This window comes from Condylostylus longicornis, unplaced genomic scaffold (genome assembly GCF_029603195.1).
Source record: "Condylostylus longicornis isolate FDR11 unplaced genomic scaffold, ASM2960319v2 ptg000100l, whole genome shotgun sequence".
Classification (NCBI taxonomy): Eukaryota; Metazoa; Arthropoda; class Insecta; order Diptera; family Dolichopodidae; genus Condylostylus; species Condylostylus longicornis.
In genome coordinates this window covers 1,072,752-1,091,755 of record NW_026578068.1, presented here as the reverse complement: position 1 = coordinate 1,091,755, position 19,004 = coordinate 1,072,752, and the positions used below count along the sequence as shown (strand labels likewise).

Below are 19,004 nucleotides of genomic sequence, written 5' to 3'. Positions count from 1 at the left end.
ATATAAAGCATAGGAAGAAAGAAGAAAATAATATTATAGAAAATTGAGGAAAAGGAATAACATAAATATGATAGAATACAGAAACGAAAAATTATACTAGAAAAGAATTTTGGTCATAAAGGTATTGTAATGACAACAACAATAACTATGCTATCAAATAAAAATAACTGCTTTGTATACACATATATATACATGTATAAATGCAAATTTACAAAAAATATAGAATGTAAAGAAAAGAAACCAAAAACGAAAGTATACTCGTAACAATACTAAAGTAAAATAAAAACAAAATGAAAAAGTCTCCGACAGAAAATCGAAATATTCCTTATATTTTCAAATATTATTATAGTCAAATAACAAGACATTTAAGTGAATAATATATTCATATCCTTACTACATCATATAAATACATACACACATACATATTTAACTACACAAATAATTTAAATGCATTATGTATAGTGTATATTTGCTTACAGTATTGTATTCTAATATGTAAGTACATAATGAACATGTTATGTGTTATACTATAAAAGAAACTTGTATATTTCTTTATTTTGTGTGCGCTAGGAAGCATATTATGGAATTTAGGCGCGATTAAAGCAAGAATTTAAGCTACTTTGCATTTAATATTAAAATTTGTTGTTTCTTTTCGTCTTATAACATTAATTATACGATAACTATTATATTATAAGCTTGTATAATATGCCAATTAAATATAATAAATTTTGAATATGCCATCGTAAATTAAATTTAAATAAATCCTAATTTAATTACGAAATTATATTAAATGAGTTCTTAATCTTATATCATTTGTGATATTTGAAATATTGGTATCTAATGCTATGCTAACGGGTTTTAGTATTTCATTAAAATATAAGCAAGAAATCAGAACTTAATTTAAAATATTTATATTTAAAGTGACGATCTTAATTAGTTTGCTCTTTTTTTGGCAAATAATCAGAAAATCCTACAGTATTGTTTTAAATTTAAATTTTACATTATGCAAAAGACAAAAGCTGAAATTATTCTAAAAACGATTCTAAAGATTCAGAAATTTTTTATACTACATTTTTTATACTACATTTTGCTTTTCCCATCAAGTGTCCCATAAGAAATAAAAATTTTTATTTGCTCCTTGACCCATTGTTGAAGAACAACATACAATTTCAAGCCAAAATTTTAAATAAATACAAAATAAAATTTCAAGGCAAAAAAAAAATTTTAAAGCATACATAAACACTTATATGCATGCAATATGTTTCGTATGTGATCACTACGAATTATGTTTGGTTAAGAATTGTTTCAAGGTTTTCATTAAAAATTAATATAAAAATGCTTTAAAACAAATATTTTAAATTAGTGTCGCCTATATGTATGCAATTTTTTGTTTTATATTAATAATTTTTCGTTTTGATTTTTTCTATAACCATGCTAGCTACATGAAAATAACTACAAAATTATAGCATAAAATTTTAATTATTGCAGAAATTTATAACATTCCAATTTCTATCGTGTAAAAATTATTTATCATTTCCATCTTAAATTCAAGATATCTGTTGAAAAGTGGAAACCATTATAATATAGTTGAAATAAAACAATTTACTTGAATTATAAAATAAGGTAGAGAGCACATATTTTAACTTGTTAAAGAAACAAAACTTATTTATGGTATAAAAACAACACAGAACTGTAAAAATCAATAATTAATAAAATATTTTGAAAAAAAGAAGTCTTCATAATAAAATAACTTGATTCATATACGAGTACCAATATGTTTTTGACAATTCTTTAAAAGCAAAACAATTATGTATCATGATTTAGCAGCCTTACTCATATAACAATTTCACTGTAGTTCTGATAATTAAACAATGTTTATGAAAAAATTAGACTAGCAATATTTTATGATACACAAGAATATGAGCGCAGTTCTCAATATATTGTGATTTACTGTAATTTTTAAAAAGTCTTATTATTGTCTAGAAATTTGAGAAACCAAAACCATATATTTGCAAATATAACTTCATTAAATCTTCATTATTTCTACTAGTATAATATATGATTTGCGCTTGTAGCTGTTATAAACCAATATTAGTTAATTTAATTCACCATATCATATTATATAACTTAAGAATAAATTATCCTCAAGGTAGTTGAATTTTTGGTTTCTTATATCAAACCTCATACACAAATATATCGTTGTCATATGAATCAATAATTTGCTTATACTACAATTAATATAAACAAAATTTTATAAATAATCCTTGTAGCTCTATGGCTATAGCTAATAACTTTTAATTATTTAAGATAAAATATTTTAACAATTTCTATACTAAATTTATTATAGATTCTTAAATTTTATATAACCTAAATTCTAAATATTTCTAGCTTAAAATTTATTTTATTCCTTTTATAAAATAAAAGCATACGAGTATAATAACAAAAACAAAAATCTAGAATATCTTATCCGCAATCCTAAATGGAAATCATAATAATAACAAAATAAAATATAAAATTAGAAATTCGATCAAAATTTACTTAAATAAAGTCCTTTCTACTAAAATATTTTATATGTATGCGTATATATATATATATATATATATATATTATGTAATAACAGATAAAGGTTTCATTGTATATGTATATCACCATTATTTATGTATTTAGATAATATCATCACCGTTATGGTCTGCCAAAATACTGATAAAATAAAATCTCATAGCATCAAAAACTTTTTAATACTTCAATAATTTATTTGCGCACAAAATATATAGGGTACAATTCTATATACAAACATACATGTATATTATATAATTATTATGAATATATATGGTACATGCACATTATGCCATTATGGGCACCTATATTTTATATTGTTTTGTAATACATAGATATATATTTACATACATACATACATATATCAATAAAACATTAATATTCTTAAATATAAATTATAGGAAAATTTAAGATTTATATTTTTGTATAAAGGAAAAATAAAACTGAGAAAATTAAAAGAAAAAGTGAAAAATTAAATAATAAAATAAAATTTAAGGCAAAATAATACAAAAAAGGATAAAATCAGAAAAACTGCGGTACACAGCATTAAATACCAAAAATTGAAAAAGAGAAAAAAACAACTGAACCAGCAACTAAAAAAAATATCAAATAACCCACAAATTTTAATATAAATTATTAAACCTTAAAAAGAGTTCCCAATATCTTAAAATTATATGAATGAAATTTGATCAAAAGTATTCAAAATTCCGAGATTGTATGTCTCTTACTAATCGTGTATATTACGGTATAAAACAATATGAAGAACAATTTCCCAGCAATTTTCTCATACCTCTGCAGCTCAGTTATTATGAACATCCATCTTGAAAGTAAGAGGTCACTAATTCGAGTCTGGTTCAATAAAAAATTTTTTTAATTTTTCTACCTTTGACTCATTTCTTTAAATACGGCCATTCATCCGTTTTGCGGTTGCATGAAAAATTTCTATTAATTGTCCTTATTATATAACTTTAATAGACGACCTTAAACTTCCACAAAAAAAAGTTAAATTGGAAGATTTTCCAGTATTATTCAGTTTAGATACTTTAGTTAGCAATTTCAGCTTAAATACAATTTGGAAATTAGGTGAGAACAAAACTGTTTTAATACCATTCGAATATTCGGCATTATTTTATATAATAAAAAACGTTAATGAGCGAAAACGGATTCAATTACTTTAGTTAGGCATATGCGGGTGATATTTCAGTTAAGGCAAGAATTAAAGCAATTAATTTAGGCAAAAATTAAATTAAATTTTAAAAATTTACAAAAATTGAATGAAAAAATAAAAAGCCTTAAAATTATTTTAAATTTTTAACTAACAAAAACTGCAATAGTACTGAAGCACAATCCTTTTGCAATTAGGAAGTGATAATTATTTGCTGAATTAAGCATTAACACAATATCGATATTATTTTGGGCGATAGCTGTATTGCATATTATTGATTCTAATTAAAATAAAATTTTCATACGGCATTTTAACTAAATGGCTAAATACCAATTTTAAGTTAACCATATAAAAAGGCCTTCAAAATTAGCACCATGCTTTAAACCAAAGACTATTCATATATCTAAAATATAATCTTCAATACTAGATTGGAAACCCTATGTCTCCATTTGAACGACAAAGAGTAAAAATCTAGATAAGAATCAAGTTGATAATGTTGATGTAAGCGAAAACATTAATATTAGAATGATATTAAAAGGAAAACTGAATAACCGAAAAGAAAAACTCAAAGAAGAATACGAACAAAAAAAAAAGAACCATAACAATATTATCCTTCAGGAAAATTTATTGTAAAATTTCATTCAAAAATTGAAAAAAAAGACAAAAGAAAAAAATAAAACCCAAAGACAATAAATTTTTTTCTTCTTGTAAAATAAAAACTATAAAAACAAAACAACAATTTATTTGTTTTTTTGTTTTTTTTTGCAAAAATGGCAAATTAATGAATTTGAAAACTAAAAATGTGAAAAGAAAAAGACACAACAACAACAAAAAAAAGGAGAGCAGAAAGCGAGTGGCAAATATTTTAAAAGGATATTATTAATTTATTACTGCATATTTTCTCTCTCTCATTTTCTTTTTTTTTTTATTTCTTGCTTTATTTGTTGTTGTCATTTCTCATTCTAAATCTAATGCCAAAAGGAAAGTCCTTTTTGTCTTTTTAGTCTTATTTTTTTTTGGAGTATTTCTATATAATGTAATAAGGATCAAATTCAATTTGGGTCAGAAGATTATTTATATGAATTTCAATTTTTAACAACTTTATTTTTTAAAATTGAAATTTTTATTTAAAGAGTTAAAATGACCGCTCACGTAAAACTATAGTGTATAGAAAGTGAAATAGAGAATAATAATTGAATATCAAAAGTTTTTTAAAATAAAAATTAATTTTTTAAAGTGAAATTTTTAAAAATTCAATAAAAAATGGATACTTTTCATTTTAAACTTGTTTTGTTCTAATTAATTAATGTAACTGAATTGAATATCAATTGGCTAATAGACACATTAATTAAATAATTAATAAATTATTCAGAATTATGGGCTTAGTCCACAATCTTAGAGCGTGATTCAGAGATAACGACTATAATAAACATCATCTCTAAAATTTGTATTATTTTCTTTTCCCCATTTCCTCATCAGTAATTAATAAAAGAAGTTCTAACAGATATACTGACCATTACATCGAATGTACTGCTTCGATAACTACAATCTAAAATACATCATCGGCCCTTTCATTCTGGTTTCGTTTTATTATGCCCGATCCATCGTTTATTATACTCTGTTTGGTAATTTTATTATACTCCGAATAGAACATTTGAGTTTCTATAATCACTCTACTGTTCATAAAACTATTTGTCACAACTATAAGGAAATCTAATCAATATTCCTATGAAATTGTAAGGACATCGAAAATACATTCGTCCTCTGTCTTTGAAACCGGTGATTTATGATCCCCCGCAATCCTATTTCACTTTTCACTTAACAGTAGCATAATAATATTATATTCAACTATAATTCATTTGTAAAGGTCTCCATAAAACCAACGCTTTTTTAATATATTGAATAAGGTAACAGTAGTCAACAATTGAATTTTAAATGCTAATTACAATCGAAATTTCACTTAAAGTCAAGAACAATAAAATGTTTATGTATTCTTTAATATTACAATTAATTGTGCAAATATTTTTATTTTATGTAGGATCCTTTTTAAAATTTCAAATTGATATCTTTTATAATTCGACAAAGAAATTAAAATATAGAAAAGTTTTTTTATGGTTTCTTTCTTGGAATTTGAATTTAAAACTAATTAAAATTACTCCCACAATCGTATAACTTGAGTTTTCAATTATTTTTTATTATTTCTTATGTAAATTATTATCTTTTGAATGTATCTCATGGAAAATTATGGTGGTTAAAGAAAGGTATAAGTAAATATTTTCATGCTGTCTTGAAATTAGGTATGTCTTGAAAAATATTTGGATATTTGTTTCTTAGAAAGTTTTTTGTGCTCTTGGTATTTTGCTCTTGTTTTTATTTCATTGAATTTGAGGAATTTTAAGGACAGGTATTTATAGAATTTAATATTTTCAAATTTTAACCTTTAATAATATTAGAAAATGAATCGAAAATAGTTAGAAGTACAAGATGTAAATGATGATAACCGCATAGGAAAAATTTCCCGGAACAACCCATATTATATGAAACCTTTAACCTATTCCTCAACTTCTTCTATAAAACATTACAAAAATGAAAACACAATATTTCTGCTCCTTATACTACTAGCAAAATTCAGCAACATACAAAATTTATTGCTAGTTAAAATTAGGTTAATAACAAGCTAATTTTTAAGAGTTTTTTTTATATAAAAAAACTCATTGAAAAAAAATTCATTGAAAATAAAAAATTTGTTATCAATTTTCCTTTTAATTACAATTTAATCAAACATTTTAATATTTTATTTCTCTTTTTATATTATAGAACATGCAACATCAGATAGTATAACAAATCAACAGGATACTTTAACGATACAAAGGCATCAACAACAGCAACAACATCAACAACAACAAAAATATGATGAGCAACAGTATCCTTATATGTCACAAACACCTTCATTTTCATCATCATCATCATCATCGAGTCTATTAAATCAACCAATAATAAAATCTTCATCATTAGCAGTAAAATTTGAAAAACAACAAAAGCAATTAGAAGAAAAATTTAAACAAAAAGAAAATGAACAAAAACATTTTATTGGATCATCTGTTTCATCACCATTATCATCGTCATCATTAGTATTGTCGCCATCTTCTTCATCATCATCATCATCTTCATCATCGTTTTTATCATCATCGTTATCATCATCGTCTGCGTTAAAATCGTATTCATCGTCTTTAACATCATCATCATCAGCATCATCGTCATCGTATTATCCTGACCTGCATATTGATGGACATGCGATAACAAATATAACAACACAAATTGGTACACATGCTTATCTACCATGCAAGGTAATTTTTGATAACTTTTTAAATATTGTAGGAAATTAAAATTGCTTGCTGATTTTTATACCCTGCACTTCGTGAAGGGTATATTAACTTTGGTATGGAGTTTGTAACTACTTGAAGGAGTCATCTGCGGTATGGACATATATATATATTCTTGCTCAGCGTAAAATTCTGCGTCGATTTAGACATGTCCGTCCGTCCGTCCGTCCGTCCGTCCGTCCGTCCGTCCGATCGCACGATAACTCAAAAACGAATAATGCTATCGACACCAAACTTTCACAAGTTTTTTCTTTTGTGCCAAGGACGAACCCTATTGTTATTGGACTAATTCGGACAACGGGTTCGGGTAGCTGCCATACAACTCAAGGAGTTTATTTTAAATATTTCGAAAACTAATAAAGCTATAAATATAAAATTTTGTATACATGTGTCCAATTATATTCTACACATGCTCTAAAAATTACAATGGGATAGCTGCACCGGTTCGGGTGGCTGCCATACAACTCCAACAGCAAATTTTTTATATTTGGCAAAATAATAAAGTCAGATTCGTGAAACTTGGTAGTCATGTGTCCAATTATAGGTCAAATATATTTCTGAAGTTTTAGAAGAATTGCTTGACAGGTTCGGGTACCTGCCATACAACTCCAGAAGCTAATTTTAAATATTTGGAAAAACAATAAAGTGAGATTCATGAAACTTGGCAGTTGTGTGTCCGATTGTAGATCAGATATATTTGTGAAGTTTTAGTGGAATTGCTTGACAGGTTCGGGTATTTGCCATACAACTCCAAAAGCTTATTTTAAATATTTGGAAAAATAATAAAATCAGATTCATGAAACTTGGCAGTTGTATGTCGAGTTATAGGTCAGATATATTTCTGAAGTTTCGGTGGGATTGCTCAGCAGGTTCGAGTAGCTCCCATACAAGTCTAAAAGTTTATTCTTAATATTTGGAAAAATAATAAAGTCAGATTCATGAGACTTGGCAGTCGTGTGTCCAATTATAGGTCAGACATATTTCTAAAGTTTTGGTGGGATTGCTTGGCAGGTTCGAGTAGCTCCCATACAAGTCTAAAAGCTTATTCTTAATATTTGGAAAAATAATAAAGTCAGATTAATGAAACTTAGCAGTTGTGTGTCCGATTGTAGATCAGATATATTTGTGAGGTTTTAGTGGAATTGCTTGACAGGTTCGGGTACTTGCCATACAACTCCAAAAGCTTATTTTAAATATTTGGAAAAATAATAAAGTCAGATTCATGAAACTTGGCACTTGTATGTCGAGTTACAGGTCAGATATATTTATGAAGTTTTGGTGGAATTGCTTGACAGGTTCGAGTAGATACCATACAAGCCTAAAAGCTTATTCTTAATATTTGGAAAAATAATAAAGTCATATTCATGAAACTTGGCAGTTGTGTGTCCGATTGTAGATCAGATATATGAAGTTTTGATGGAATTGCTTTACAGGTTCAGGTACTTGCCATACAACTCCTAAAGCTAATTTTAAATATTTGGAAAAATTATAAAGTCAGATTCATGAAACTTGGCAGTCGGATGTCCAATTATAGGTCAGACATATCCGTGAAGTTTCTATAGAATGACTTCACGGGTTTGTGTAATTGCTACATAATAACGAAAGGTGCAGGGTATAATTCAATCGGTTTATACCGACTGAAACATTTTTACTTGTTGATTTTAATTTTGGTAAAATGTCCTCAAAACACTCTTTTTGTATTTTTAATGTAATTACGCTGCCGTGCAAAATAAGGTGTATCTTACGGGTTCATTCTATAAAATGCGTGTCAATATTATTTGTTTTGTGATCCCTTTCAGCTATTTACAGAAAAAGCATCATAGAAATGATAATATCAAATTTTGTTCTCATACAATTATTTTCGAAATTTTAATTTAAAATTTCATGATCTAATTTTATTCAAAAATTTGTTGTAGTATTATTGATAATAGATATTTGGTTGCATGTACGAATCTTTCTAGTTGAAAATTTTTGGTTTTACTTATTTTTCGTTCATGATTTTCGAGGCACATATCAAATTTAATTTAATATGGCAATTCAAACTCTGATTATGAGTTATATTTTTCAACAAAATCGGACGAATCAAACCGTGTCATTAAAATCTAAATAGTTGTCAATTATAAGCCAGAATTACAAGGTTTTTTATCTCAAATTTAAAGTTTTCACATCCAAATCACTTTTATAAGGTCCAATCCTCTCGTTCTCCTCTATTTTACGTACTTAAAATTTTTTTTGATCTTATCACTTTGACATCTTAAATTTTACGTAAAAGCCCTTAACTTACCTATATCTTATTTTACAAAAATATTAATGTAATAAATTTCACTCGATAATCCTTTTTCAGATATTTTACAATAAAGTTTTTCTATTGTTAGAAATTTCTATAGAAGGTGTTGCTACGAGTATTATATTTTTCTCAACATCTCATATGAATTTTATATACAATTCAATTTTGTTTTTTTTTTTTTTGGTGGTTTTCCATACATAAAAGGATAGGTTATTTAAAGGGCTTTAATATTGTATTATACAATATAATACACATAGAATTTGTTGTCGAGAAAGTATCGAACATCCGATTCAACAAAATATATATAAAATGTATTGCAAACATTTTTAACACTTTTATAGACACATTAATAATGAATTACATATATGCCTGCATATTGTGCGTATACAACTAATACATAGAAAATAGTAATCCTAATGATAATTAAAATTGATTATTTCACTTGACGGAGTGTAAAATGACTATAACGATTTCACGCAAGATAAATTTTTTGACCCAAAAAAAAAATTGTGTTTGTATGTTTTATGCTTTATTTTTTTTGTATTTTATTTTGTTGTTTTATTTTTTATTATATAGAACTCAACTTATAATATTTTGTGTATTTCCTGAACAGTAACAGTAAAAGATATTGATGTGAACAGCACATTAGGGTCTGAGTCTGGGACAGAATTTTTCTAATGAGGTTTCTATCAGCCGATTCAGTAAACATAGCAAATTTTCATAAATTTGTAACTAAAAGTAAATTTGTTCATTATTACATTAAATACGACGGAAGATAAAAAAAATAGCCTCCCTCCCGCATTAGTTATATTATATACTCATATTAAAATATAAAATTTCCAAAAAATTTAAACTTTCAATAAAGCCACACTTCCTATATAAAATGCAAAGCATAGATATTTCATTTCATCAAGATTAACGGTTCAACCTGGGAGAAATTGGTTTTTTTTTCTAAAACAAATTACTATGACAATACTTTCCTTATCATACATCTTTGTTGTATGATACATACATACGTGTAAACGTATACCATAATAATAATACTACATTTTACTGTTTTAAAATTACTTTCGTTTAACAAAAGGAATATTAACGTCTATTTCTGAACCGATTAATTGGCTTGAAATATACATATAAATATACATATGGGTAATAATATTTAACTGGTTATAACTGGTAGCATAGAAAGAGGATAACAGAATAAACTTATAGAATAGATTCATTAAAAATCTTAGAATTTCGAAATAAGCAATTTATTTACATGAAGAATTTCAATAATTATAGTCAGCACCATAGTGTTAGATTAAATTTTTTTAACCAAATTTATTGTTGTACATAATATTCAACTCATATTTAAGTTTTCTATCTTTAAATAATATTCTTTGAGACCAACTCATTTTTCCCTCTATTAATATATGACGCATTTCATTACGAATTATTGAAGCAAGTTTCTCATTCTTCGGGAATTTTGTTTTTTAACAATACCAATATATAGGAATTTCTCTTCAACACTTTTCCAAAAAAATTTAAAAAAAACATGGATATTGGACATGTTTACAAAACTTCCACACACTTGAAGATAAAAAGCTGAAATTTTATACGTACATTGATCTTTACTAAGACTTATTTCCTAATTAAATTAACTAAATTTAACAGAATTCCCGTACAACTAATTCCTGTTGAATTTTCATAGCAGATATTGCAAAATAATAGTATTAACCCTCTTCTCTCTCAGTATGTGTTCGTAAAACTAATTGCCGTATGATAATTGTCATGTTCACGTTCTTAAACAATTACATAAATAAACTTTTATACAACATTTCATACAACTTCATTTTGATTATTGTAGTTAATTAAAAAATACAAAAAACAGCTTTTCATAATTATTGGAGAAAATTGGATAATATTTGGATAAAATTGTTGTATATGCAAAATTTATGATATTGGAAAAAAAAATTTAAGAAGCCATTTTATTATTTGGTAAATTATATGGTGAATGTTGATTACTTGTTCAAGTCAATATAATAATATGGTGAGTGATGACACTCTTAATTATTTCAAGGATGCGTCAGTGTATATTGTTAATTACATTTTGCCCTCCGAATAACAAGGAATGGTTTTCATGATTTTTGAATGAAATTCGGCAAAATGAAATAGACTCAAACTTTAATAACAATTAATAATTAATATATTGTGTATAATAATGTAGTGAATCAGTAAATGTAGTTTATATAAAGATTTGATCGAACACCATGAATTTTAATTCATTTTGAATTCAAAAATCTATTAACTTTTTCAGGCAACTATAGCACCTAGTAATAAATATCGGTTAACTTTTGTCATATACATTTCAATGTTTCTTTCCAGCCAAATAATCGTACCAAAAAGAGACTCTTACTTCTGAAATAAATACTGATAATTTTTAAAGACCTAATTATTATAATATTATGTTTTGAGAATTTAAAAAAAAAATGCTCTCTTAATATACGCATTTCATTTCTGCTTCAATAAAATATTTGTTTTCCAAAGAAAACATTTTCTCCCTTAATGCTCAATAATTGTTTTAGTCTGTATCTCTTCTTTGTTACCAATATTCACATATTTTAAATAACAGCTATAATATCTTTTACGTATAAAAACTATTATCAATTATCATTATTAAATTATTCTGCATTATTTCAATTTTTCTCTTTGTACAATAGATGAATGACTTCTGAAATACAAAATAATAATTGGATTTTTATTCATAAATAATTAATTAATATAAAAAACAAGAAGCACAAAAATAAACATAAAAAATCGGGAAAATTTCACATTAAATTAAACAAATGACTCACATAATTGTTTATCCTTTGTTTGATGATTAAATATTAAAAACTATATGTGAACATGGTCCATGTGTAAGGTATTGTTATTGTTGGTTTAAAGTATTTTTAATTATTTATATAAGCATTACAATTAATTATCTTCATTTTATATTGTCATTGTTTTTTGCCTTTTCATTCAAAATGTTTTTTCTCAATATTATTTATACCTGATGAGATAAAGGCTCAATACTATTCAATTACGTAATCGGAAAAAAACTTTTTTATACAAAGTCTTTCATAATTTTTAAAAGACAATAATGTATACTGTAAATTAAAAACTTGTAAACTTAGATCAATGGAATTAAAGGTCCGCAAAGTAGCACTTTTCCGTTAAATACATAAAAATACTGTTTTTAAAAATAATATCGTAGCTTTTTATATTATCCTCATTCGTATACTAAATTGTATTAAAAATTGCATACATTCAGGATGAAAATAAATTAACTCAGCGTTAACTATTAACAAATGATTAACACTTGAGCGGTTAAGTAAGTGAGTTGAGATGAATAACAATTTCTTTTTCATAGCACGAAAATTACTGTTAGCTTTTTGTTTTCATGTAAGTTTGAAACAGCCTGCAGTTTCGGAAGCATAAAAAGATGAAAATTCAAATTTTACGAATTCCGTATGGCGATAACTTGAGAAGGAATGAAAGTTAAGAAAATTGTTCTTCTTTAAGCGCAATAAATAATTTGTTGGTGTTTAAAAGTTGAAATTAAAAATTTTATATCGCTTTTCAATTTGCCATTTTAATGTTTAAATACATTGTCCTGCAGTAGAGAAAACCAGTCACTGCAGTGCTGAATTTAAAAAATTTAAACAGTCAAAAGCAATACTTTTTTAAGATTTGAGGGGCTGCAACTTCGTTGAAATTGCGTTTGCAGTTCTAACAAAAATCTGCAATGGCAGTACGCTTTTGTAGTTTGGTGCAAAGAACTTTTATACTCATAACCTCAATTAGCAGAGAATGTAAATCAAACCAGAGGAACTTTTATAAGATCTCTCGTAATCGGAACCGCCAACGCGAATTTGGCTATAGCCTTACACAGTGATATTAAGTTTCAATAAAAATCTCTTGTAATTCGGCTAAATATAAAATGTTTGGGAAACACATGTAATGGAAAATGGGTATTTTCATTAAAAATCTATATAAATCACGATTAATTTTAAAAATATCTATAAGAAATGTTTGTAATTGACGTGTTTTATTTAAATGATTATTTTCTTAAATATTAAAATTAAATTGAAATTTTTGTAATGTAAGAAAATGTTAAGCATATCAAAAATTATTCCATAGAAAATTGAATTTAATAATATGTATTCGATTATTGGCGAATTTTATAAAATATTTAATAAATAAAATGGTTAAATAATTTTTAATTTTAAATACTCGTAAACTACTAAAATTACATTTCCATTTAACTTCTATAATATTTGATATTATTGGAAAAGTTTTATTATCTGTTTTATCCTGAAAAGTACTTGTATTGAACAGATTAAAAGTAGAGAAATAAAACTGTCCATTATACGGTGGCTTTACCTTTCAAATAAAATTGTTCCTAAGAAAAATAGAGTTTTAAAACATGAAACCAATATTTCATATGAAAATATTTCAATATTATTTTATTGTGATTAACAAAATGAAAAAATTTCAACTTACAATTCAAATGGAAAACTTAGAGAAAATAGAATGTCATTCACTTTCAATCATTCATGATAATTCACTATATCTTAAACAAAAAGAACACAACAATATACAAAGGTTCACTTGCATTCGCACAAAGAAAAAAATCTATTTTATAATTCTCATATGTAATAAAAAAATATGAATATCAGTTTCTAAAGTTTTACCGTCAAGAGTTTCCAGTTTATTCACATAAATTTTATTTAATAAAAAATAGTGCTAGAAGCAATTTATTCTTAATTTATTTCTTATATACTACATAATATATGTTAGATGATTTGGAAATTAAGTGATTTAAATAAGCACTTTAATTTAAATGTAACTCAAGAAAATAATAATTGAATCATTCCAATCTCAATTGAAGATACCATCAATAATAATCAAGTTTAGATTAATTACTCTTTTTATTAGAAAAAGTTTAAAGTGATTTTCAGAATTTTTTTCTACTTTCTAATTTCTCTAATATTCTTGAGCAAAATATTTTTTTATGTATCCGTATGAGTATATCCGTTTGGCGATTAATATTCATTTTAGCAATGAAAATATAATTAAAATACATATTAAAAATTGTCATATTATCGTCCACAATAAGTCAATGCAAAGGTGGTAGTGTAAAAAATATATTTAATAATTTAGATTTAAAAAAATCCGTTAATTAAATTATAGAAAAAAAGATCGTAGCAGATTCAGCACAATCAAAGCTATTTATACACCTATACGCAGCGCCTAATTAACCATATGTATATGCAAAGTAAACATTGCAAATGGACGCCGGAAACAGGCCGCCCTTGAAAACTTAAAAAATTAAAAAATTTTAAAAATTTCCAATTGAATCAAAATTTTTTCCGTTATGTGCTTTGCAAAAAAACATGTTCTTTCTTTCTACAGCCAAATTAGCATGACAACATGTTCGTATACACAACTTTAATTCTATGACAAATTATGCATTCAATTAACTATGACGGTGTACTTATTTTAAACTGCGTGTCAGAACCGGGACTGCCTATATGCACAATAAAACTATATTTGCCTAGAAAATTCAATTTTTTAAATTATATATTAATTATTCGAAATATCCTGGCAACTGCTACCTAGGATGTGTATCTTTAAATAAGAAATTATAAACCTTCATCAAAAAATCAATAAAATTATATTTTTAATTATAAACACCATATTCATTACAATATTTTTACAAATTATACATTCATATATAAAAATGTATGTAGACTAAAAACTGAAAATCTATTATGTGAAGAAAATATTTTATAGCTACATACATATATCATGATTTCTTACGTATTTTCAAAATCAATTCTTTGAATTTTTTTTTAAGATCACAAAACAAGAATCTTTAAGTAAATTCCAATGTCAATATAGTTTAGTATATTTTTTAAAATTCTAAATAATTCATTAACATAATATTATTATTTTTTAGTACTATGATTTTCATAATATCGTGTCTTGATTATTATTATTATATTTTTCATTGTTTGTATAACAATAATAATAATAATAAAATGAAAATATCATCTCTCTGGAATCATTTTAAATATTCTAAATAGATAACATTGAAATCAATTTCTAATATTAAAACACTAAAATATATACATATATTATATATGAATGTACATTGAAAATACGGGGGAAACTAACCGATAATAACAACAAAATCAAATTACAATCAGAAAATTCTCAAAGGAAACACTCTAAAATTGCACTCAACTTATAGTTTTATGTACCATAATATGCATACATAATATTAGAAAATAATAGTATGAATAAATTTATTTGTATATAAAAAATATTATATATTTATATATACAATACCATATATAAAAAGAATTTCATATAAAATAATATGTAAATAAATGTGATTGTATAACAATAAGAAATATTGTATATTTCAAGAGATTCTTTCAAGTTTAGATATTTGTTTACAAAGTTTACTTATAGATGCTTTATATTTGTGCATGAAAATAAAATGCTCTTCAAATAATTTTCAATAAGAAGAGACTTTGGTTTTGGTGTTTTTTGATAAAATGCTGCTCTCTAAATTCTGTGCTCTCAAATGGAAGCAAGATTTGTTATTTTTATCAAATCAATAATAATTGATTTTGTTACTTTATGCATATTCTTGTGAATCATACACATTCTAGAATAAATGCATTATTTAAGTTTTATGCATCACTATATACAATAATAAACCTGTAAAGGATAGGTCTGATGTAAAAGTTGTATTAATATTATTACAGTAGAACAAGGATTTTAAATTTATTTAAAGATTACCTCTTTAAATGAAATTATTTTTGCGGTCCTTAGAATTCTATGACAAAATCTCACTCTGTAAGAGGAATTCCTATGTACTCTATATGTGCAATATATTTTGGGAGTTTTATGCACTATGTCAGTACATTTTTACCTCCATAAGACGAATATTTTTATGATTATCTCTTTAAGAGCCATTTTTGCTTCTATTTCCGTTTGTGTCTATTTGGCTAAAAATTACTCTGGAAAAGTGTTCTAACAAGTTAGGGAGGAATTGACCGAAGACATAACAGCAGGGTTGTACCCCCAATGCTGAAAAGAGATGTAGAAACACAAAAGTAAAAATAAATTTTTCTTTTTTTTTTTTTAGTTTAGGTGATATTTCAAACACCCGGTTTCACTCAGGCGAAACATAACAAATGTCAAAACAACTGGAAAACTGAATCATTAAAAAACTTCTATAAATCGGAAACCTCTATAAGTACCACAAATTATTCGGTTCCTTGAAAGTCCCCTTATCCAGGTTCAACTGTATTATATTATTGTTCTATAAGTAATGATTAGATAAGGAGCTTTGTTCTACTATAAATTTTCATTATAATTCAAAAATAGATTTTAATCAATTATATATTTTAATTATTATATTTTTTAATAATAAAACATCCCAGATATTTGATATAATTCAATGATCTTTAATCATTCTTCTTATCAAATTAATATACGTACATTATTCTAGATTATTATGAATATTTTTACAAATTAAATGACTTTTAGGGATATTGTTCACATTTTGTATTATGTAGGTTTTCATTTTAAAAAAATAAAATAATTTGTTTTTCCGAATAAACTCAATAAAATATTATTGAATAATATTGTCATATTATTTTTTAATATTCTAACAATTTCATCTCCATTTGAATTGTTCAAAATACGTGTGAAATACTTGTTATACTTATAGATATGTTAAAATACTTTGAACAATTTTGGTGTGTTATAGATTTTAACAACATTAAAAATATTTTTTTCATTAGTTTCATAAGTTTTTAGATTTTATATAGATTAATTTACAATTTTAAAACCAGTTTCTATGACAAAAAAAAATTGTATATAAGTGTGTACATATGCATTGAACTATATAACCCATAATCCAATATGTATAACAATTTAACTGTTATTTTAACATCCGCTCTATAGTAATGATGTTATGTATATAAATTAAATAACAATATTATATTAATCTCGCCAACTGTGGAGTACTTGCATGAACTAATCAAATTACCTTAAAAAAAAATCGTTGTGTGGTGCCGATATCATGTACAGTGGGACCTCTATAACTCGAAGTCGCACGGGAACGTTAAAACAGTTCGAGTTATGGAGTTTTCCAGTTGAAGAGAAAAAAAAGTTATGCCAATGTTGAAGAGAACTCATATGGCTTCGAGGTAAAGAGATTTTTGAGTTGTAAAGGTTTGAAGGTCCATAATGGAAGTTCCACTGTATGTATAAGTAAGCACAAAGTACATAATGAACCAATAATAAACTTATAAGTCAAAGAATTTTTTTTTTTTTGCTTTTTAATAGGTGCCAAATTGCTTTTATACCAGAACATTGTTGAGTTCTAATTAAAATAATTTTCCCAAAATTTTCTTAAGTTTGTATGAAATCACCTTTAATTTTAAATAAATCCTAATATTAAATTAGAACACACTATTGTTTTTTATGCGATTAAATTAGAACTTTTCCGCCAGAACTTATTATTTTTTTCAAAAGTACAAAATTCAATTGCATTACAGAATTGTTATTGCAAAAAAATAGAGCATTACGCCTGTAGATACTTGCTTTCTAAACGAAACAATTCTCTTTAAACAAAAGTCTACATACATTCACAGTTTTACAATTCCAATGCTCGTCCATTTTTCTATGTATAACAAAAGGAGAGAAAATATTATAATGCCATCTTTACAAAATACACCTACTATATACACACAAAATAATATCATTTACATTACCACATCCCCACTTAGAATCCGTTATCCTATTGTAAAATGAAAATTTTAATACATTCAAATAAAAAGTCATTAACCGTTAATCCTCTTTAATTGCTTTTATTGTATTCAGGTTTAAAGACCACCACTAAACCAACAAAAAAAAAAAAAATTTGTTATAAAAAAATACAAAAAAAAAAAAATAAATAAAAAAAAGTCAAAAGGAAAAAATTTCAAAAAAGCAATCTCTGATTACAACGCTTTCACTCGTCCAATTTATTGTATAAAAGAATAAATTTTAATTTTTTCCTTGCCGTTTAATTCTGTTTTTGTTTTCTTCCTTTTTTTGGTCTTGTTTGTATCCCAGCATTAATCTGAATTTCAAATGTGGCAAATACAAAAAAAAAAAAAAACAGCAAGGATATAGAATAAAATATTTGTGAATAATAATGAAAAAAAAAAAAATAAAAAACAAAAAACAGGACAATTGCAAAATTGCTAGGCTATAAAACCGAAGACAGGGAAGATAAAAAAAATGTGAACAAAAAAAAATAAAAGTTCAATCTATGTTTTAACGCTTCAGCTTTTGAATATTGAAAAAGGGGCAAAAATAGGAAAAGTTCGTTTGAATTGAAATTTTCATCAAAACAGCAAATTTATTTTTTCTTTTTAATTTTACTTTTGCAACTTAATACTTCAGTTCAGTTTCAAACGTTCAATGGACTTTTCGTCTTATGCCATACTCAATTTCTATTTAAATGTGTTTTTCTATTCCGGATTTTTTCTCTGTATCACAGTTTTTATCGTTTCTTTAC

At 25.2% G+C, this 19,004-nt stretch overlaps 1 protein-coding gene across 1 annotated transcript in view; it reads left to right on the top strand.

The window, feature by feature from the left end:
- LOC129614055 (immunoglobulin superfamily member 10-like) overlaps positions 1-19,004 on the top strand; it is a 112,643-nt gene that overhangs the window by 15,471 nt on the left and 78,168 nt on the right. Inside the window, exon 2 of the mRNA XM_055528441.1 lies at positions 6,539-7,068. Coding sequence (XP_055384416.1) covers positions 6,539-7,068 — 530 coding nt within the window. The remainder of the gene's footprint in view (positions 1-6,538; positions 7,069-19,004) is intronic.